Here is a 22,459-nt window from a genome sequence, read left to right as displayed (position 1 = left end):
TCTTCGATATACGTTTTTATATCTCCTTATACAACTTTGTAAAATCTTTCGTACAAAATTTTTTATTCTTTATTCTGTAAGATAATTTTTTAGGGTTATTTAAATGAAAAGATAGCGAGAGAAAGAGAAACTCCGACTGAAATCATAATCAAACTGGAGTTATTAATTATTTTATTATTAAGAGAAATTTCCAGAGTACACAAGACTACCTAGTGAAGTCGATTTGGAACATTGGTGGTCTGCTTGCTAAAACAAAAATATTGGATCGCACTTCACGTTTACGGCCATACGAGACCGTGTCAGAATATTGCACATTGTCGTCCGAAATCCCTTTTTACGTAAAGGGCGTGCACAGCGCTCAAAGTATTTTATTGGACTCATTCCACTTTTGCTCGATCTTATTTTATGTATCCTACAAACGAGAGCTATGCGCGCTAGTATAATCATTTATAATAATATATATTTATATATAATATATATATATATATATTACGTAATCTAAGTGCTACTTCATATAAATTTCAAGGTACAGGAAGTATCTACAAGTTAGTGTCTACCATACAATTTACGTACTGCCTTTTGACAAATAGTATTACTCTACGTATACGGAATATAGAATCACTAAAGATTACAGCTCTATGAATTCGCGATTAAATTAACGGCGCACGGAAATGTCATCACCATATTCAATGTAATAAATATAATAGGAGAAATAAATATGTATAGCTTATAGTATCAATGATCGGGCTATAGAGACAATATAATGTCTTAAACATTAACATATATGGATATGCATTATCGATTACAGTTAATAATACTGGCAGCTTAAAATACGACGTATGAATTACACTCAACCTAATTAGATGCGAAAGTAGAGAGTGCCTCGTTTACAATTCAAGTGTGATTCTTGTGATGGTGAATTTAAACATTAACTTTGATTAGGGAATTTATTTGCTTCGTAATACACTAATTAAACCATTAAATCAAATAAAATTATCGGCTAATTTTTCTAACGCGGTGCAACTGGCACTCGCTACTTTTCATCGTAAGTTCCCTACGTCACTACTTAATATTAAGCAAAATTGTTCTTACTTGCGCGGCCAACGAAAATTCGCTCACAACCTCTGCGAACCGAATTTCTAACTTGAAAAATTATTGTAACACCACGGACGTCTCATCATCGCGTCTGAGTGACGCGTCGTTGCTGATTCTACGTAATAATAATAGCAAGTTTAATTATTTTATTATCGTTATCGCGCACGCCCGCGCGACAGAGGGAATTAATAAGTAACAGATCACAGGTGAAACTAGGCTATCTCTGTAACAAATTAATATCACATGAAAAAATATGTATCGGTTGTATCCTATCGCAAAAATCTTCCGCGAGTGTTCTCGTGAACTCCCGGACAGATGACTCGGATGACAAGCCATCGATGATTCAGACTGTCTGATGACTATCATTTTTTTCCACTTTCCTCACGTTTCCGACAACACCGTCGCTCGCGTCGGAAAAAACACTCGTTATTATTTTCTTCGACTCTCAATTTCTTCGCGAAGTTACACGAAACTTTCGCCTCACCCAAGATTCGTAACCGAGCTAACTGACTGTCATACGCTTGCTTAGTTCTAAACCTACTTAATCACTTATTAACGATGAGACGGACAACTAAACCCTGACTAAACGATTATGATTAGAAGTAAAGTTTGGCATTTTATTCGCGTTTGCTGCGCGTATCCAGCCTACAGCTCCGCGCTATGTTCCTCGACTGGATATTAGGATTAGTTTTACTTTGGCTTCAACGTCGAGCTGCTTCTACGCGGCACTCTATGTGAATCTAAATACGCGCATCACACTTTTTCCTCTTACTTAAATTATATCGTTTCGTAAAGCAGCATTTCTGATCCCATTTGAAAAGTCTCTTTCATAGAATGCGTAACAGAATAGTCGCGGATTCAAGGAACAATCGTCGAGAAAAGCGTCTTTAAAAACGTTCTCGCGTATACTTCTATTAGAATCGTCGATCCCGAATTCATTATAGCTTTCATGAGAGTTATCAACGGTCATTACTTCATCCAACAATAATTCGTATCTGTTTCAAGTAATTTCGTTTCCCAAAAGCCCACAATTTCTAGTACCGCAATTTCTGATACGTTAGTTTCTCCATCGTGCCGCGATGCATGCGTTTGCCTATGAGGTAGGTTTGCGCGATGTTTTTGAGGAAGACGAAGCATGTAGGACACCGATCTTTACGCTTTCGAGTCCGTGAGAAAAAGGAGGAGAGATAAACATTTATCGCCCTTATCGACTCTAATTTTATTGTGCAATAAAAACTTGGACTATAAACTTGGACTCAGCTATAAACATGCGAAAGTAAAGTGTTGTCAAAAAGATGACGTTTGTGAGCAAGTATCCTCACTTGGAGCGACCTGAGATTCCTCATACATAGTTTAATACTGGCCTCGCAACGAATTGCACGGACCTGGACGTTCTCGTCTGATCGATCCCACTGCATGTGTATCGTTGAGCAGCTCCGCTCACTGTCATCGTTTTTACTTTTGTACTGTACTTCCCCTAACATTTCGCGACGAAGCGATATTCCTCGTCGATGCTATTATTGTCCATTATCTCTGACGCTCTTCGTGCGGAACGGTTTATTCAACCAGAATGCGAATTGATACGGAGGATCCCATGGGTCAGCTACATCTCGCGGATGCTCGGAAGACTCCCTTGTTCGAGAATAATATTTCCTACATCTCATGCGCTATGTCAAGCTTACCGTTCATTGCAATCGCGCGCTTCGGCACTCGTCGGGAAAAAAGAAAACAGATTTATCAAAAAAGATATACAGCGCCTTAAATGGCGCTACGATAGATGCGCTACAAAAGCTGAACGATGACCGGATGCAGGAGACACATGTGCTCGGCACCGCGTATCGGAAGACGATTCACGCTGAAATGACGAACCATTTCCGGTATGTTTTCGAACGGTTTGCTGAACTGTCCCAGAATGTATGCGTTCAGCTCTTCGTTCTTCTGGATGCGCATATGCATGAAACCACGGGCGCTCCTAAAACAATTACAACGACGTAATTACGCGCGAGTTATAACGTTCGAAAGAATTAAAAATGTTTAATGAATATGTGTCCACATTGACAAATATATGAAAAAATATTTATCTAAATATTACTTACTTCAGGGATAAAGAATAATCTTGTTTGGTCGACTCGCTGTTTCTCACCAGATAGCTTCCTTCTTGGTGTACTCGAAGAAGACCCTCTGCCTCGATGCGTGTGATAGAGCCGTGATACCATCTAAATAAAAAAAATCTCTTCAAATAACGTGCCGTTATTAAGCCGCAAAGTTTTAGTATTGCAGAACGGTTTTGCAAAAGTAATCTAAAAATTTAAATATTAGATACATTATTTATAAGAGCGGGAAAGAGAGAGATTTAAAAATAGATTTTTTCCATAAAAATAAAAAATAGGACGGTCACATTGATTACTAAAGTATTAAAATTTTTCAAATACAAAATTTTTTGCAGTATTACTCATATCATGTTTGAGATTCTTATATAATTATTTTGATGGACCAACGAGATTATTTTCAGATCTGCATCTAGTAAAATTTTTAAATGCTTCAGCAAAATCATTTTTTCCATAAACTGAAAATATTTCGCGGAAAGTATTTATGTAAAATTCAAAGATATGGAAAAGTACGAACGCATACAAATAAGAGCACGAGTACTCTCGTAACTTTAAAACTGTTAACAAACTCATTAGCGATATTCAAGTTGTCAAAAAAGCTGCAATACCACTAAACCTATACAAAAATAAAATATCTCGAAATAGCGCGACAAAAGGCGATAAAACACTCACCCTTGTCTCTCCAACGGAAGCTCTACATCAACCAGATCAGCTGATATTCGAGCGGTGCTGATTTCCAGTGGTAAGCCGAGGCTTAGGCCACCAGGTTTTTTCGGCACCAATTGACTGCCCAAATTCCCACTCGTTCCCGCTGCAGTATTACCAGAATCCAGGTTCAGAGTCATCTTCGGACGCGCCAGACCGCCGCCTGAAATGAGTCACCCGACAGTTAGACGCATCGTGGAGCTCCCGCCAGTAAACACCGATGATATACCGACTATACGGAATTGTAGGCGATCTATCGTCGTAAGCTCTTTACGATTCCTTAATAATTGCCACAAATCAAAACTTGGATACGTCGGAATCTATCTAAATAACGAGCGAATTAAGTTGCATCATCCACGGAAAATTGTTACGATATTGTCACTCTTCTCAAATTTTTTGTACATGAGCTCAGCTTTTGTAAATCCTCGTTTAAGACTGAGATGATTAAAATCAGATTAGAATGTTGATATTTAATATTGTAATAAATAATTATATTATGAATAATGATGAAAACGAAAAAATCTTTGATATTATTAAAATAATACTGTGAAAAATCGTTATTAAATAATAATATTAATATAATATAAAATTAAATATAGTATTAAAAATAAATGAAATAGTAGTATGAACTTGCATTTGACTAAAAGACATAAGACTGCTTCCTAAAAAAAATTGTTCAAAGGTGACAGATTACTCTATTACGAACCGTTTATTCATATCTAACTTTTAATGGTTACGTGACTTTTTGCCTTGATAATATCAGGGTCGAGGGTTTTCTGTGAACGATAATGATCGACGAAGGACACTCCGCATCAAAGAAACGCCCCTGAATATAGTAGGACGCTAATTTCATTTGTTGGCGCAATCTCTTAGCGGTTGACTTCTCGGACGCGGTACATGACGCAGGTAAAACAAAATTGCTCTGACAGGTGTAACGTCGAGTTAGCCTCTTTTGCGGCTTAATGTGTCCGAAGGGCACGCCGAGGTACTTACGTCTGGGCACGCATACATTTGCAGATATTTACGATGTCTCAAGGAAAAAACAGATAGATTATAAGCGAAGTGCCTGCAGTTACAGAATTATATATCACATAGATAAAAGTTTTAACAAATTGTGAGAAAACAAAATATTATTTAATTTTAATCCTTTAGTCTCACTGTGGATATAACATCCCCGACTGTTCTTTTAACATGTTTTTCTTTTACTGTTTTTTTTTCTTTTTTTGATTGTTTCTTTTCATGTGCTAAAACTTTTTATTACTAAAAATATATACATTTGTTTATCATTGTTATATTCCTTAATATATCTGAATTAAAAAATATATTATAGGTATATTCATTTTTTTCTATCCAAGATTTTTACTTTTGTAAGAATTTAATTTAAATATAATAGTATCTAATAATTACTTTTTATCTATCTCATAACTTATATTATAATTATTTTATTTTCGTAATTATATAATTTAAATCTTAATGCAATAATAATCTATATTATAAAGTTTCCTTAATGTACGACAAATAATTATATCTGGAAAACTTTCGCAGGGAGGAAGTCGCGATTTTAAATTTGCCATACAGTTTGTGGAAACGACAATTAGTTTCTAAAATATTCTCTGCATGCACATCAAATTACGATAAAAGAACAACCCGAAAGACGGTGGGTATATCTCTCACGCGCCATTTCTATTCAATTCCTTTTTGCGAAACACACGTTTCGAGAATGGTTAAACATTAACCGCGCCGAACGGCTAACGCTACTCGACGAGATTGCGTGCGTCTGTATTATTAAATTCAATCTGGCGATCGGCCCAGCAGATTTATCTGCTTGGTTTTCCTCTTCCTTTTCCTCGGCGACGGTGTAAACGGTTTTTTCCTCGTCTCTGTCTTTGCTAGGAATTTTGCTCCCGAGACCAAAACTCGTCTTTTGTACAGCATCCACCCTGAATGAGTAATCTCTCGTCCTGACACTCGTATCCTTAGTCCTTGCTTCCTCCAGACTGTTTTAATATCCGTCTCTGACGGAGATACGTCTCAATCAATTTCTTCGCGGGCTTTCCGACCGCATGCTCCCACGGGAAATGGGGAGAAGCCGTCGAGAGATGCTCGGTACCGGATCGTACACAGGAACGTCAAGGACACGAATAAACTCCATCGATGATGATCATATATAGGAATTCGTAGCGTGCTTGTTGTTTGCTTTAAGACCGCGCAAAGTTTCGTCGAGTGATGTTTTGAGACGTCTCGTATAGGAAAAAGGGAACGGTGATTGCGCGCGGCGTTAGAAAGTCAGAGAAGAGGAGTAGCTAGGAAGGGTGGAAAATATTCGTTCGACGAGAGACACGCGAGACACGTCGCCGCAGACGTCTCCAGGGAAATTCCTGGTCACGAATGAAACTCGGAGATGGGGGTGTACACAGGAAATCTCGCAGGCGTTCGCCGTCAGGAAGCTACGAACGGCGAACGGAAATTTTAATTCCTCGCGAAAATCAGGACGTATTGCGTATCGCCGGAGACTGAGACGGCTCGTCGGAATAACGCCGGCGGAGAAGTCGAGCAGCCTCGCGCGCCAGCGATCCGTATTTATTGCCGAGCGAAGAAGATCGAGGGTGGAACCCGCCGCAGAGATTTACGACACTGGCGAATTTACTGCTTCGGGGAGCCGGCGTGTCAAACGCGCTCGAGAAAGGAGTCAATGGCGATTCCATTGAGTGGCAAGGCGCTATTAAAAAAGAGATGACACCTTATGACGGCGCAGTCACATTACGCACAACCGTATATAAAAACTTGTCATTTTAGGAGGAAAACTTTGAATTGTGAAAAACGCCTAAAAAAACCTCTTGGAGCAAAATGCTTCCATGAATATCGGAATGAATAATGGAAGTGCGGAATCAATCACATTTACGTTACAACCGTCGACAGACGTAAAACTAGTCAGGTTGAAAGTTTAGTTTGAAAAATTCTCGCGCATAAAATAACAGTAAATGGAGAAGATCTCTCTCGAAAGCTACCAGTCACGATGAGTTCGCAATCTCGCCACAAACGCGTCTTTAGCTGCTATTGCATCGTTACGAAACTCTATACTCTCCCTCGGAGATATTTCGCAATAGCGTCGAAATGTCCGAACAACAGATGCGAGACGCACGTTGCCCTGGATAGGCCTCGGAGATCTCTTCGCCAACAGATGTTGCAGTTACACGCCCTTGAGCTCTTCTATCCCTCCGTCGACGGGCCCTTATCGACGCGATGGCAAACACTTCGAACCTGCTCGGAATAGTTGATACGTTCGCGATCCTCATGAAATATGAAGTACGATAGGCACATGTCAGACGTTTCCATCGTACGATTCGAATGATACTTGTACAATTTGTTCAAGGATCACCGATATGATCTACGCTACTGATTGTCAGTACATTTATTATTTATGAAATAATTCACTCTGGGACTTTTATTTTTTTATTACTACCAAAAATTCAAGTTGTTAATATTGATAACAGTGTGCTTCATATTTTTCTGATAAAATTGTTCACAAAATATTTAATATTAATATTTTAAAAAATTAGATTTTTTTGATAAAAAATGTATAACTAGATAATAATTTGGTTCGATTTGCATCAAGAAAACAGTATTATATTTTGTTAACAATGTAATATATTATTATACTTTAAATGTGAACAGAGTTTCTATTAAGAACATCTTATGCATATAACAATGAAATATCAATTCTTTGAAGTAGTAAAATCGGAAATTGTTAAGATCCTCAAGTCTGGCGGATAATTTATCACAGGACATTATATAGTTAGTTATTGGATAATCCTTTGATATCTGATCGCATCTTTCCCCTTGTCTGCTGACAACGGCATGTTACGATCTTAAAGATGATTTTCCGGGTGTTAGTATTATCATCTTAAAAAGAAACTGAATAATTATGAAAATAATTATGCGAAAAGAAGGGAGAAAATGATACAAAAATCTATACACTTTATTTTCTTTTTTATACATTTTTTAATTAGTTCTTTATCGGCAATTAGACTTTAATTGACTTTAATGATTTTAACAGACTTTAACGATTTTTTATTGTAAATCTGGTAGACTTAAATCTATAAAAAGAATAAGTGAAATACCATAGTTTTCTAATAAAAACTTATTATTAAACCTTTTATAAATATGTAAGAATTTGTCAGATTTTTATATATATATATATGTATATATATAGCCTAAAATAATTTAAAAATTTACACTGAAGTTCGAAGATCCAGATAAACGGTAAAAATTTCATATTGTCAATGGAGAGTTAAGATAACTTAAATAATAAATTAATTGTAAACACACAAAAAATTAATATGTTTCTAAAATTAACGAGAGAGATAATTTTTTAAATAGCATAAACATAAGATTGTAAATAGTATCAATAAAATTTACGCGCGCACACAAGTAGTTTACTTAATTATCTTTACTTAATTATAAAAATTCTACGTGTTTTGCCAAGTATGATCATCAAAACACGTTAACACTAAATAATAATACCGATAAAACTCGCCAGTAGAAAATCCCCGGGTATAGTCAGCCGAATAGCAGTTCATGTCGCGGTGGCATTTTGGATCGGTACCAAATGGATAACGGCAGACAGTCGTGACTTGTGACATCAGGCAAATAGTACGTGGTTAGATTCTTGAACCAGTAAAATTGCGTTTACCAGCTAGGACATCATCACATAAAGTATATATAGTATTATATGTGCATACAACAATCGTTGTCTGCGTTGCAAAATCCCTCCGAGCGAAGAATTTAAAAACAGAGTGAACGTAATATACGCAATTTGCTGGCTCTTCTGAAATTCACGAGCCGTAAAAATTCGTCAGAAATACGGATGGTCGTTAAAAATCTGCATTCATAGAAAACCATGAAAATTGAAGCTGGTTAGACTGCCACAACGTTTTAATTTCACTTCGTTAACAAGCACCATACGTTGTGATAGAAAAAAATAGTATCTAATTATTAAATTTAATTATGTACAAATATAATTCGTAGTAACCTTATTGCTTAACAAACGAATATAAATAATCACGTTATATTGTGTTCATCCACGAGACATTGATTCTCTTTATCTACAGAAGTTGATGATGCGACACATTTAAAATAAATTTCCTAAACGCGACATCTTTAAAATGAAATTCTTGATTACATTCACAAGTTAGATTGGCCACTATCAACTGCCAAATGGCAGACTGTATGTGCGATGTTGACTTAACCGTACGTGGTTTGCGTTCATGAATAGTTACGATATAACGAAATTTCGGATTCTTTACGTCAGGGACGGAGTAAACAGAATAGTTTGCGACAAACGTTCGAGGCTATATCGAGTTATCGAAAACAACGATAAAATTATGGCAATATCTGTCCCACAATTCACTTAGATAAGTATTTCTCATGACCTCTTCTCGATTGAATTCAACGCATTATAATAACCAGAGAAATAATATGAAGAAAACATATTCTCAAATGTTTCTTACGACTGAAGTAAATCAGGAATACACGATTTTGATTTTAGATACTACCTTTTCTGCTTTTGTCTCCTTTTTTTTTTTATTCTCTTGGGCATTTATTCTTAAGCGACAAAAACAACGTGTTTTTGCTTGAAACTCTTGGATCGCATTTGGTAGATGAGAATACGGATCGTCACGGCGGAAAAACAAAGACTCTGATGTAAGTTACACTTAACAACTTCAGTCGTAAACAACCGGAAGGAGTCTTGTGTACGCACACTTCTTCTACCGTTTGCCAAACCTTCCCCGGTGTACCCAACGAAGCGAGCCGAGCCAGATATCACCGCGTCAATGCAGTTTTTTGCCTCCTTCTTCCCTCTTCTTTGGACCGTTAACGATCGCCACTAGCTATGAGTTCACGTGGTCGGCCATTAAACGGCCTACGCACGAGACAGATGTGCTCGTCGAGATTGTGAGTATCAATTTTTTCGCTTTGTTGTAAACGACCTAAAGCGATGATGCAAAAAAAAGTCGAATGTATTTACAGACAAAATGCGTAATATACGAGCAAAATACAACTACTTCTCGCTTTTGCGAGATATATCATTGATTTATTTTATTATATTTATTTTACCGAGTGCGATAATGCCGATATCAAAGGAGTCATTTCAACAATGACGTTTAAAAGAGAGATGATCGAAAAGGGGACACCGCAAACTTGTCGCAAGTAGGGCGTAATATTTCCGATATTTTCAATGCGCGCCTATCTTCCTGGTGACACGTGCTCCACACATCGATACCCAATATACAAGCGTACACATAAACCCGTTGGTACGTGGGAAGAGTATGCAAAAAGCAGAACGAAGCAGTGGCTTTAGGCTGTATACTTTAGCCTCCACTCTCTAGCGCATTGTGGACCGGCACAAGCTGATGGCTTTTATCTAAAGCACAATGCACTGTTTTCCTTCCAGGTTGGCTGTACGTCAATGCTGAAATGTAAAAGTGATACACCGAAGGAAAAATCACCTGTTCTCGTTGCCGCTGACTTGTCACTGTCACCCATCATCTTTGGAAAAGTAGATAAATTCTCGTTCCCATCAATGAGATTAACTTTTATCTCGGTTCAACTTAATCTTTATCTTTTTTTAATTCTAAGAATTTTATAAGTTTTGAAAAAAAGTAAATTGATGAAAACAAACATAAGATGCCTAGAGATTTGAAATGATGGTCAAATATTCGATATTACCGGAGAGAAATAATTTTTTAATCCAATTCAATTTAATGTAATAAAAAATAAGTATTAAATTATTATTATTAATTAAACGGTCCATAAAAATATGACTGTGCTAATAATAGTAACGTTACTAATAGTAGAAATGTTAAAAAATGTAGATGGGGTAATAACTAAATCGTCTCATCGGTCAAGATGGCTTATCGTGATCGACGACCTATTCGCACTGACAAACCAATAAAATGATACGCTAGCCACGTGCGATAGTCGAGGGCAAGGAAACCGATCGATCACCCACCCTGCTGAGCCTCCCACTTCCGAAAAAGTAATTGTCGACAACGAAACGCATAAAAAGCGTATATCTTTGGAAAAATCTGGTCGTGATTACGTGCTAACGCATTCGACGTCTCGTTCCTTTATATCTCCCGTTTTTCCTGGTCCCTCTTCAAAAGCTAATTTACGAATCCAACATCCATCAACCGGGAAAAATATTACGGGTTTCGATTCGCCAGCTCCAACTGCCAAATCGGGATGCGAAATATTGTATGCGGGGAGAGTGCATCGGTTACAAAATCACACGTATTTTTAATGTTTTTTAATAGAATTTGGTACTACATTGGTAGTAACTAAATAACATTTTAATTTGAATTTATTTACGTGACTTCGTATTCATAAAATTTGAAAAGCCTCTGGGGACATGTATGAGCGCAATATTATATAATCACACGCTGCACAAGCGAGTACACAATTTTCGTTACCATTAAAATGCGCTCGCGCATAACTGTTCGGAGTAGCCGGAGCTTTTTTATGTCTCTCCATACATTTAGCGACGAAAAGCCCATCACGATGAAATGTTCGACCAGCCGTAGTCGAAATAATTCGTGTGTAGTTTCGCGAGAACGCAATGTGACAACTGCACTTTCGTTATCTGGCAAACGGAAAGGACCGGCCCGACAAACAAACTGGTGCGTCGTATTCACGTATTTACCCGCACGTTGATTAAACTTCATGCAGACGACGGCTATTTATTCATATTTTCAACAAGGTAGTTGCTCAAAGAGCGATTGCAACTGAGTGACATGACTGGGCTTTTATCAGCGAAATCGAGTGCGCCGTACATTTCATTTTCACTTGTTATCGCACTTTATTGACGAACAAATTCTGCCGAATTGATGCACATACTTGCTAAATGTGCAATAAAGGAATTTAGGCTTCTATTCTGCAACTCTTAACGATTGTAGCGATATCATTACATTGTCATTACACAGGTAATTTGTAAAAAAAAGTAATAACGATACAGTCGTTAAAAGTTACAGAATAGAGTTCTTAATTCTATAAAAGATCTAATTAATTTACTTAGTTATGCTTGTTTAAAAATTAAAAATTAAAAATTCAATAAAAAAAGTCTATATGAACCAACGCGGTTATTCATGCGTAAATTATTGTGTTTAATAATAATAAATAAAATTTATATGGTTTATTTCTTTCAGACTTGTTTGAAAGATTAAAAAAAATCTACGTTCCTTTAAAAAGATTGTTAAAAACTTTGTTAAATTATTACACTTTTTACAACATATTGCATAATGAAATGTAAAAGAAATATTAATTCGTTCCACTATCGCATAATTTGTCCCTTGCTCGACGAAACTTGCAAGTAATAATCGACTGCGCTTTAAATCACCCGGGCAACGACGCAAAAGCGAATACCGTGCTTTAGAAAGCCCCGAGGGCCGTAATTGATTAAATAAATCCGCGTCGGCGTATTTCACGGCGTGAGGAATCACTCGTCGTACGGTCGTCGTCGTCCACATGTTCTTCCAGGCGAGAAAAAAAAACAGTTCCCAAGGACCCGTAAAACTTCCAGGCAAAACGGATTTACCGGGCATTCCGTGCCTTTATTGGCATTCGACCGACGATAAAAATAGTCGCCCGCTCTTTCCTCGTCGCCCACCTCAGCCCGGTAGGTTCATACATCAGCGCGCGTAAACCCAAGCCTACCCCTCGTGTACCAGCATTTACCGTTCGTCCCCCGTAGATCGACGTCACCGCAGGTTGCGGCTCCCTCGGCCGTAGGCGGTATGCAGCGTGCGCGAGAGAGCTGTTCTCTCGTAGCTCTCGCATTAGAGCTTTCGCAATTTGGGAACTCGGAGGGTAGACGACGTGCGTTCAAAGTCCCATCAGGTTGGACGATACAGCTTCGGGGAATAACAGAGGAGAGGGTGCCCGGTGTGACGGCAGCGACGCGACGGTGGTGGCTTAATCACCCGACTAATTCCAAACATTTCGCGGTGCACTTGCATTGGACCAAATTCACTCGCCAGCGATAAATTATTGATGTCCTATGATTCGTACTATTAATGCGATCTAAATTACACGCTGGCGGTTACTTCAATACCACTTGATAAATTGCAGTTGTCGAACATCGGTCCGTAATTATTGTTCATTCCCGAATTATAGCTATGAGTCATTATACATATAAATGCCGACCTCTATCTATAATATACATGTTTACCTATAATATGATTTCATTGTATAATAATAAATGAGGGTTTAATATTTAAATAACTTATATGGAGAAATTACTTAATATTTTGGCATATATTTGGCCAAATTACATTATTATTATTATGAATTCAACTGTTAATGCTATGTACATACAATATTAATTTAATATAAATGTTGGAGAAGTAAAATCACTATTAGTGTATTATCTGTGGCAGAATTATTAGAAAATTGTAGAGTTTCGCCATAATTTTAAATAGTTCTACTGCAAAGTTTCTAATAATTATTTCGCGTTTCTAGTAGTTCTTTTCCTTTAAATAAAGCTCTTTACTTTAAAAAATAATAGTAAACTAAAAGAAATAATATATTATAGTGTATATAATGTGCATTAAAGGATAGTCGTATGCGGCATTAATACATGCATGGTTGACAAAGAGGCGTGTGTATTTGTAGTGAATATTCAACCGTTGGGAGCAACTAAGTGAAGCTTAACGATGTTAGCTGTTGTCTGGAAGGTTCATAACGATCAGCATCAAATTACGGTAGCCCCTCTGCCCTGATGAGTACTTAGTTTACCTCGAGGTGCCGAAAGTGCGGTTTTTATTGATTTAATGGCTAGACGCTCGATTAAAAAGAAAGATAAACTCAAATATCTTAACGTAAAGCTTTCCCTTTACGTTAATTATCTTTGGAAAAATATTTGATTTTTTGGTAAAAGCCATACTTTTTGTATTTATATATGCATAATTTAAAATACATGAAAAATAAAATATGGAAAGAAGTATTTGAAGACTATAATCGTATTAATGGTGATTATATATTTATGTTATATATATTCATTAATTTATTACTGATTTGATGAAACTTTTATTTTTAGAGTTACGACACAAAATGTAAAAATATGTAAACTAAAAAGAACTTACCAAATAAAAGAGGCGGCTCCACGTCGCGTACCGAGAGACTGGATGATGCCTGAGAAGCACTGGATTCGGTACTCTGAGTACATCTAAGACGCTTCCTAAGTTTCGGCATGTCGAAGGGTAGATCCCTTAGGTCTACACTGGTCGCACTTCCGGATGTAGTAGCATCTTGTTGCATCAGCAACCGTCTTCTACGCAGTTTCGGCATATCGAAGGGTAGATCCGAGAGTTCCGGCTCATTGTCGACGAAATTAATATTGTCAAGTTGCGGCTTTAACAGATGGAACCCGAAAGGTTTGCACTTGATACCAGCGCGAGACTCAATGGATATACCGCTGTCTGATCCCTGGATCTCTGCATCGCCCGACGACGATGACTGCAGAGCGAGATTAATAAGATTCTTATTCTGCGGCGTCCGTCGTTTCTTAAAAGACGTGTCCATAGGCGAAGTGACTGTGTTCGTGTTGGTATTGTTGCCCGCAGTAACGTTATTCTCAACGATAATGTTCTCCTCGGGCGAGGCCTTCTGTGAGTTATTGTTGCGATTGTTGTCGGAAGTTTCCGAGGCCGGCTCTTGAGACGACTTGTCGGAGATTGGCGAAAGGATATGCAATTTGGTGGCGTGATGATTTAGAAAGCCAGGCAGCGACGGCTGTTGATGATGATGGTAGCAGTTGGTGCCGCCACTGTCGGAACTGTGGGAGCTCAGTGATCTGGTGCTGTGTCGACTGTCAGAGCTGCTGGTCGATCTGTTGCCCTCACTAGTGCTACTTCTAATGGATTCCATACTACCGCCACTGCTACTAGTAGCCATACTCTCCGTGCTAGAGTAACCAATGCGACGTCTCGCGGTACGTAACTTGAACTCCAAGAGGCCGGCATCTCTTCGCGGTCGCGCATGATCGCCCTCCGCTTCATGAGGCCTGCCTTTGAACTCCATTATTGGCCTGTTCTCGCGGATCAGACTGCGTGGTCGTTGTCTCTCCTCCCGGGGCCTGTCCTTGAACTCTAGTATGAGCTCCTTATCAAATCGCCGACCCTGTGAAGAATCAATGTTCTCCTGGACAAAGGTCTTCGGCCGACTTTTGATTTCAAGAATACTGCCCTCGCTGCTCTGCGGTGAATCTTTAGCGCGCAACAATGATTTCACTGGTAATCTCATATCCTTTAAGCGGGGATGATCTTGTTGCGAAGGTAAATTTGGCGCACTGCGAATGTTCAACAGCAAATGGTCTCGGTTTCCGTGAAATTTCGCAGGTAAGGGTGCGGTCGATGGTGGTGACGGTGTGTAATCACGTGCTGGTAATCTCGGCGATCCAGTTTTCTCATCGCTTGAATTGATCTGGAGGGACTCGACATCCTGGGACAAAGTAGATATATTGTCTGATTGTTGTTGCGATTGTTGTTGCTGCTGTTGTTGCTGCTGCTGCTGCTGCTGCTGCTGTTGCTGCTGCTGCTGCTGCTGCAAGCGGCTCGGAATTGGTTTTGGGCGGAGAAGTACGACCTTACGTCTATCCTTGCTCGATTGCGATTGACCAGCATAAGGAAGCGATTGCTGATGTTGCTGCTTTGACGTGTCCGTTGACGAACTCGTTCTACTCACTGGCGCAGTACCACCACCTCGTATCTACGTTTTATTTTATTTTATTTAAAACTTACTTTTTACATAGAAAGAACGGTTTTGCTAAAGTATCCACAAATTTAGCTAGATTACAGATCTAAAAATAATTTTATTGAATTATCAAAATAATTATATATAAAATGCTGAAACTCTGGTTGCTAGAATATTAAAATATTTTGCAGCATTGTTATTTTGTATTTCTAGGAACGATTTTTGGATGCTTCATAATAAAACCGTTCTTTTCATGTACAAATAGAAAAATGCTGTTTCTATTATATAATAGTTTATTTGAATGCTAAACATAAAGCAAAGTCCAACAAAATGTATTAGTTAAGAATAAAAAAAAAATAGAAAAAATAAAAGTAACAAAGTAACGACAACTTGCAAATAAAAAATCTTCATCGCATTTAACTCAATATCAAAGTTGCTAATAACTTAAAACTAATGTAGATACATACCTGGGAATGCAGTACCGCGTGATTGGTGACTCGATCGAGATCGTCAAGATCATCGTCGGAACGATTGACCTTGCAGTCGAAGGCCGTCTCGTAGAGGTGACGTTGCCTAGCCATCCCTTCTTCGTCCTCTTCCTCAGGCTCCGCGTCTTCCTCGTCCCCCTCTTCTCCCTCGTCCTCGCCCTCCACGTCGTCCTCGTCCTCGACGAGTATCGGCTGCGGGTCTATCCTTCGCGTACGTCGTAGCTTGCGTACTTGATGCCGCGCCCCTTGCGGCTGCCGTCGGTCTAGCTCATCCTCCTCCTCTTCAGGCGATGCGACGCAGGTACAAACGGTGGTAGGCAGATCATGGCTCAGCAGCCTATGAGGAGGCATGAGGGTATGATCCCACTCGGTGATGATGCACGACGAGAGGATCTCGTTTCTGCCTGGAACAGCATGCTCGTTCCCCGACGTGGGGCTCACTAGATCCTGACTGCGATAATGCGGCGGCGGTGGATACTGCTGTTGTGATTGTTGATAATATCGTGGCTGGGTTGAATACGATCCTCCATCACCCGCTACCGAGTTTCTCTTGGGTAAACCGGGTGTGCGCGAACGCTCGTCTGGTACATCGAGACTGACGCTTTTACGATACTTGTTCGGCTGTGATTTGGACAATTGCTCTGGTACCTTAAAAAGATCGCCGTAATAATATGGCGATGGATGACGCACAGGTTGAGCGGACTCGGTCGGGGATTGATCAGTGAGATGTACTAAAGCGACGCAGTCTACGAGCAGACCATCGTTTGAGGTTAAAGTGTCCCTATCCGCTGATGGGGCACGAGCCGAGGAAGCGTAGATACTATTCTTTCGTTTTCTAACAATCACTGCTCGCCCGTCTTCATCGTCCTCGCAGGATGAACCAGACGCTGAAGGATCTGTAGAGTGATTTAAATAGAACGATAATTATATTAAAATGTTATTATAACTCTTATTAACTCTAATCGGTATTCGTTAATCCGTCTAGCACTCGGACATTTTCATCAACTACATTTTAAAAAACTGTTTATAACACATACTTTTCACAATTCTTCATTCTTAATGCCTTAAGAATGAAGAAAGATACGGCGATAACCCGCAAATCTTTTAGTATAATTGAAGATAATACCCGTGAAAGCTTCAAATGCGTATTTTTCACAATCTTATATAATTTTAAATTACATAATCTTATCCCTCATATTTTATAGTTCAAAATAAAACAAAATTGTTCAATTACATTAACATCAAGCAACCTTAATTTAAAGTATACTAGATCCGCAAATACCGATTAGGATTAATGGAAGCGCTAGTAATAACAAGTTGTAAGTATAATTTGTATAAATCTTGTATAATTTAATAATATTATATACATATATTATTTATATGAAAAGATAATTTTGGTTCGTCCAAAACGTTTAAATATCGAGACAGAAATGACAAAGAGTTCATTGATCATAAACGCAAAAGTTCAGAAGATTTACGCGTAAAACGATGTCCTAGCTACGTGTATAAAGCTTACCTTCGAGAACCCCGAAAACGGCGCGAAATTTTCATAATCGTCCTGTAAAGGAAGCACGGGAAAGTTGGGCCGCCAAAGAAAGAGAACGAAGCTCACGGGGAAAGCAAAATTGCCTTGAAATGGCAGCCTTATCTCCTTAAAAATCACTTCCTCCGTCCATAGGATATTACCGTAATGGTCCCTGGTTTCCTTGCCTGACGTCCTATCCTCCACCCCACATCTTGTTCAACCACCCCTTTCAGCCTCTTTGTATTCGTCGACCCGTTCGAGTATCATCTAATGCTTCTTTAGACCTTACGATCGTGTCACGACCATTCGCGGTAGCAACGAGAGAAAGGGAAAGCAAAACCGAGCAGATGGAGGAGGCGCAAAATTACGCGGACACCCGGTACATTATATAAGCAAGGTACACATGCGGAATAGACGAAAGGACTGAAGATAATGGGCACATTATGCTCGACCGGAGAGAGGGCTCCATCGAAATCCTTCCTCGTTCCCTCCCTTCTTGTGAAGGCGGCAAGAACGAGATGCGCCATAAACCATGTTGGTTACTGCTTTTGACAGGGATCGTCGTGGATATACAGACGAACTTGCCGAACGAAAAAAAAAAAAAATTATTATCGGAAGCCGTTCTGGTCCATCACATCGTCCAGCCAGCACTACTGCACCAGACACAAAGGCTCGCAGTATCAGGATGCGGATATCGACCGCTTAGAGTGCAATAGGCGGTCTTTGTACGTCTCTTTGTCGCCAGGTAATTTATTTTTGATCGATCGTCGCACACAATGTGAGTAATCATATCGCACGCGCGTCATACGCATATTACACAATGCTCGTGTAGTTATTTAACGACATGGATTACGGTACGGCTTTTTTTACATTTATTTAAAAACTCCGCTAACTCAATTTTCTCAGATGATTTAATAATTTTCTGTATTAATTTTTATACCAAAAAAATAGAAACAAGAGTTTGCAATGTTTGCCTTGATCATCAATAAAATCTTGTATTTCCTTTTATATTAATCATAATTAATCATAGTTTCAATAATATGCTAATAAATATTATTAGTATCATAATGTAATATTTATAACATTTTTTTTCAAGCATGTTTTAAAATACTCAAGTTTTATAGTGTAACAGAGATTCCATTGAAATAATTATAATTTTTGTAACCAACTAATATAACATAATTTTTTTAAAATTAATATCCTATTTCTATAACGATATTTATTTTTATTTTTTAGTTGTGTTTTCATAAAGATATAATCTTTTGAATGAAACACTTTTTTTAAAGACTCTTGCTTACGTTTTCTGTTATAACTTTTGATACTATTATCAAGATCTTTTTTTATTTATAGATTTATATTCTATACAGTTTAGCATGTTTAGATTAAAAAAATTATTAAAATCTGTTTTTACAGAAATACAGCGAAAAGAAAAAGCTCGGAGTTTAAAATATTATAAACCATGTTGGTGTGTAAATTAGATCGATTTGGACATTGTTATAATTGAGAGATTAAAAATCTTATTATGTGACTATAATACAATAGATATTTTGTAATTGTTAAATATGTACACACACAACTATTATAAATATACTTTAATAATCATAAACGAAAAAAGTTAAAAGGACGTTGTAAGAGTCAAAAGAAATAACTTAAAACAACAATTAAAAACAGAAAAACGCATATATGTAATAAATTAATTTCAAAAGAAAAAATTCCTTCGAAGATGTACATTAAAAATTAACAATATAAAAATTAACAATATAACAGTCTTAACTTACAATCTGACACGATAGATCTCCACGAAGCATATTCTTCGATTATAAACAAAGTCTGACATTGTCATGTTGTATTCTGTATCAGTTTCCTTCGAACATTCATAGTGGCGTCACATACTTATTAATTGCGGAATAATGTATATCAATTTTATAATTTTGACGTTAAAAAATTACACATTGACGAATAGATTGCGGAGTGTACTGACTGATTTAGAGAGCTTTGAATAATGTTGCCCATCTCCAAAGGTTTGATATTGTTACAATTTTTGTTAACGTACAATTTTCTTGATGGATTTAATATTTTTTTTTATTCTAAAGCTTGTCATATCTACATAATTTTTATAGCTGACTTTTTTCTTACGATCTACTAATCGCTAGAGGAACAATAGTTGGTTGTGATGAAGATGGATTCCCAGAATTAATTCAATGAATTTTAACTTTAAGAATATGTTTGCGCTTTTGAAAAAGACTCAATCTACGAGTCGAAACGTTAAGCAGGTTTTTTTTTTGAATATTGTTATTTTTTAATGTACATCTTCGAATTTTAAACAAGTCTTTTTATATTGTTAATTTTTAATGTACATCTTCGAAGGAATTTTTTCTTTTGAAATTAATTTATTACATATATGCGTTTTTCTTTTTTTAATTGTTGTTTTAAATTATTTCTTTTGACTCTTACAACGTCCTTTTAACTTTTTTCGTTTATGTTTATAATAAGAGTCCTTTATCAATCTTATATTATTACTTTAATAATTTCAAGTTTATTAAATTCAATGCAAAAAATTATACAGATTTATAGTTAAATAAATAATAAATATCATATTAAATTTTTTTTTTATAAATTTAGAAATACCGACCAATTTAGTAAAATACAGATTTATTCATATTATCATGCCATGGTATTGGTCAGGTAAAATCACTGTGGGATCCATAACGCGGCAGGATATCCCCAATTTCCTGCGTATTTCACTATCACGAGAGGGCTTAAACTTCATTTTCCATGGTCAAATACAAAGGAGTGGCGACTGGGGGATTCGTAAAGCGCGAAATGGAGAATTAATTCCTGGACAATGATTCCGACAAATTATCTCACTATCCGCCTGTCGTCATAAAATGGGGACGAACCGCGTGCGATTCCATTTCATCTTCTCTTTCGAACTCGCGGCACATTCTTGGCAGCGGGTGACAAACGGCGAAGAAGCCTCGGATACGAGAAGCTGCGGAAGAAATGGTCCCTACGAAACCAGACGTTGTCTACGTATTCAAACTTTCACAAAGGGGCAGGAAGGCGACTGATGACCCATCCCCTTCGCGAGGATGAAAAACGGGAGCGAGGATCCATTACCTTTTCTTTTCACCTGAAGCTACTTTCCTACCGACTTTACTCGGCGAAACTTTTCGCCGTCAAACTTTTAAACATTCAAAAAGATGCGCAGAATTAAACAGAACACCGATCCGCAGGATTAATGGTAAAAATACAATACTGAGTGTTGCAACATCAGAACGGAATGCTAATGAGGAAACGCAATATTGTTTTGCGCAGTTGGTGATGTAATACCACGATAAAATTATATCAGAGAAACATGCTGAGAGACAGGGGAACTTAAAAAAAACAAATATCCTCGGGAAACAAAAAACAAGGTAAAGAAAACTCCCGTGGCAGTGAGATCGAAGAAGACATGAATATGTATTTGCATCTGTTTCGTTCGTGCAAACTCAAGCAAGGCGTAGGATTAAATCTCGTGAAAGTAAACATATTAAAATACTGCAATAAGCAAGAAAATATTGTTTGTTTCAATATTTGAAGCAATCTACGGTTGAATAAAATATAAATCTAAAATCTCTTTATCTTAAAAAATTGAAATATAAAATGTGTCAACTCGCGATATTTTTTTACTTTTTGTGATGTATAGAGGGTATACGAAAATTGCATTTCAAGCCTGTACTAGATACGAATAATTGCATCGCCCACTATCGTCGTTATTACTCATTTGTAAGCGAGAAATATTGTAATGGACAGCATAACCTTCCATTGAATGCGCACGCAAACATATATACAAAAGCATGCTGGCGTACCGCCAAATTACAGAGTGATATTGATTAACAATCGATAATCTGATTTGTAAAATATCTGTCGAGGGTCGGAAGAGAGAATAGCGAGCTAGAAGGTTCGCTATTCTCACGAAGTGATCGAGCAGTTCGATTAAATTGGACTGGATTACATATATTGGCTGAAAAAAATGAAACGTCCGCTCTTGAGTGACGTAAACGAATTTTGTTTAATTAATGAATAAAACATTCGGAATAGTGATTGAACTCAAATACAGATCTGCAATTGGCATACCTATATGTTTTATATTATTTATAACATATATAGAAATACAAATATAAAATTATGAGTCTGGTGTTTTTTTTTTTAAATGATTCAGGTTTTATTGAGAATTATATGTTATATATTATAAAATACACGTTTTATACTATATAAAATTAAATACGTGCAATACACAAAAGTAAGTTCTATGTACAATGGAGTTATTAGTGAAAAATCCGTTGATGGATTCAGATGAATAAAAGGCTAATTATTGTATATAACACCGGAACATGTAGATGAGTCAGTAACGGATACTACATACGAATGAGTGATCGAGTGACAGAAAATGAAAGAGGGTATGTATATGCAGAGTTAGGGGTGACGATACATCGGGGATAGGCGGTGGTGTCTACCCTAATGAATCTATTACGGCCGGTGAGCGACAACCCTCGCCTAGCAATCACTACAGATAACACGAAACACTGTCGCATGCATCCTGTTTACATGAGTCTATAGATAACGAAGATGAACATCCGAGGCGATCTATTTTGGATTTACAATGCATGGGATCTATATGTGCGAAATAGGCGAGGATGCAAAAAAAACTTGCGCAAGAGAGTTGTTATCTGCCTCGATTAAGGTCAGTACATAACGATGTTGCAATCAATTTTCCATTAGGAACAGTCGTCAAGGCCGTGGAATGT

At 37.5% G+C, this 22,459-nt stretch overlaps 1 protein-coding gene across 2 annotated transcripts; it reads right to left on the bottom strand.

Annotated features, from left to right (window-relative positions):
* Positions 1-30: 30 nt before the first annotated feature.
* Positions 31-17,042, bottom strand: hwt (SH2 domain-containing adapter heavyweight). Of its 2 annotated transcripts, XM_018539361.1 has the most exons (6): positions 16,793-16,807; positions 16,124-16,725; positions 14,048-15,671; positions 3,876-4,071; positions 3,192-3,311; positions 31-3,067 (listed from the first exon to the last, which is right to left on the bottom strand). In XM_018539361.1, exons 2-6 carry the CDS (start codon positions 16,493-16,495, stop codon positions 2,878-2,880), a joined length of 2,502 nt encoding a protein of 833 aa, XP_018394863.1. In that variant the 5' UTR covers positions 16,496-16,725; positions 16,793-16,807; the 3' UTR covers positions 31-2,877. The 2 variants fall into 2 exon arrangements, with proteins under 2 accessions (XP_018394863.1, XP_018394862.1); XM_018539360.1 differs by having other exon boundaries at positions 16,124-17,042.
* Between the last annotated feature and the right edge of the window lie 5,417 nt (positions 17,043-22,459).

Source organism: Cyphomyrmex costatus, unplaced genomic scaffold, assembly GCF_001594065.2.
Source record: "Cyphomyrmex costatus isolate MS0001 unplaced genomic scaffold, Ccosl1.0 scaffold211, whole genome shotgun sequence".
NCBI lineage: Eukaryota > Metazoa > Arthropoda > Insecta > Hymenoptera > Formicidae > Cyphomyrmex > Cyphomyrmex costatus.
This window is presented reverse-complemented; position numbering and strand designations above follow the sequence as displayed.

Bases quoted from the DNA above. Each gene is read 5' to 3' on its own strand.
- hwt (XM_018539360.1), bottom strand. From the start codon at position 16,495: ATGCCTCCTCATAGGCTGCTGAGCCATGATCTGCCTACCACCGTTTGT. The intron at 4,072-14,047 runs GTAAGTTCTTTT...GACTCATTTCAG, and splicing joins GGAGCCGCCTCTTTTATTTG to GCGGCGGTCTGGCGCGTCCG. The intron at 3,312-3,875 runs GTGAGTGTTTTA...TTTTTTATTTAG, and splicing joins CTTCCGTTGGAGAGACAAGG to ATGGTATCACGGCTCTATCA.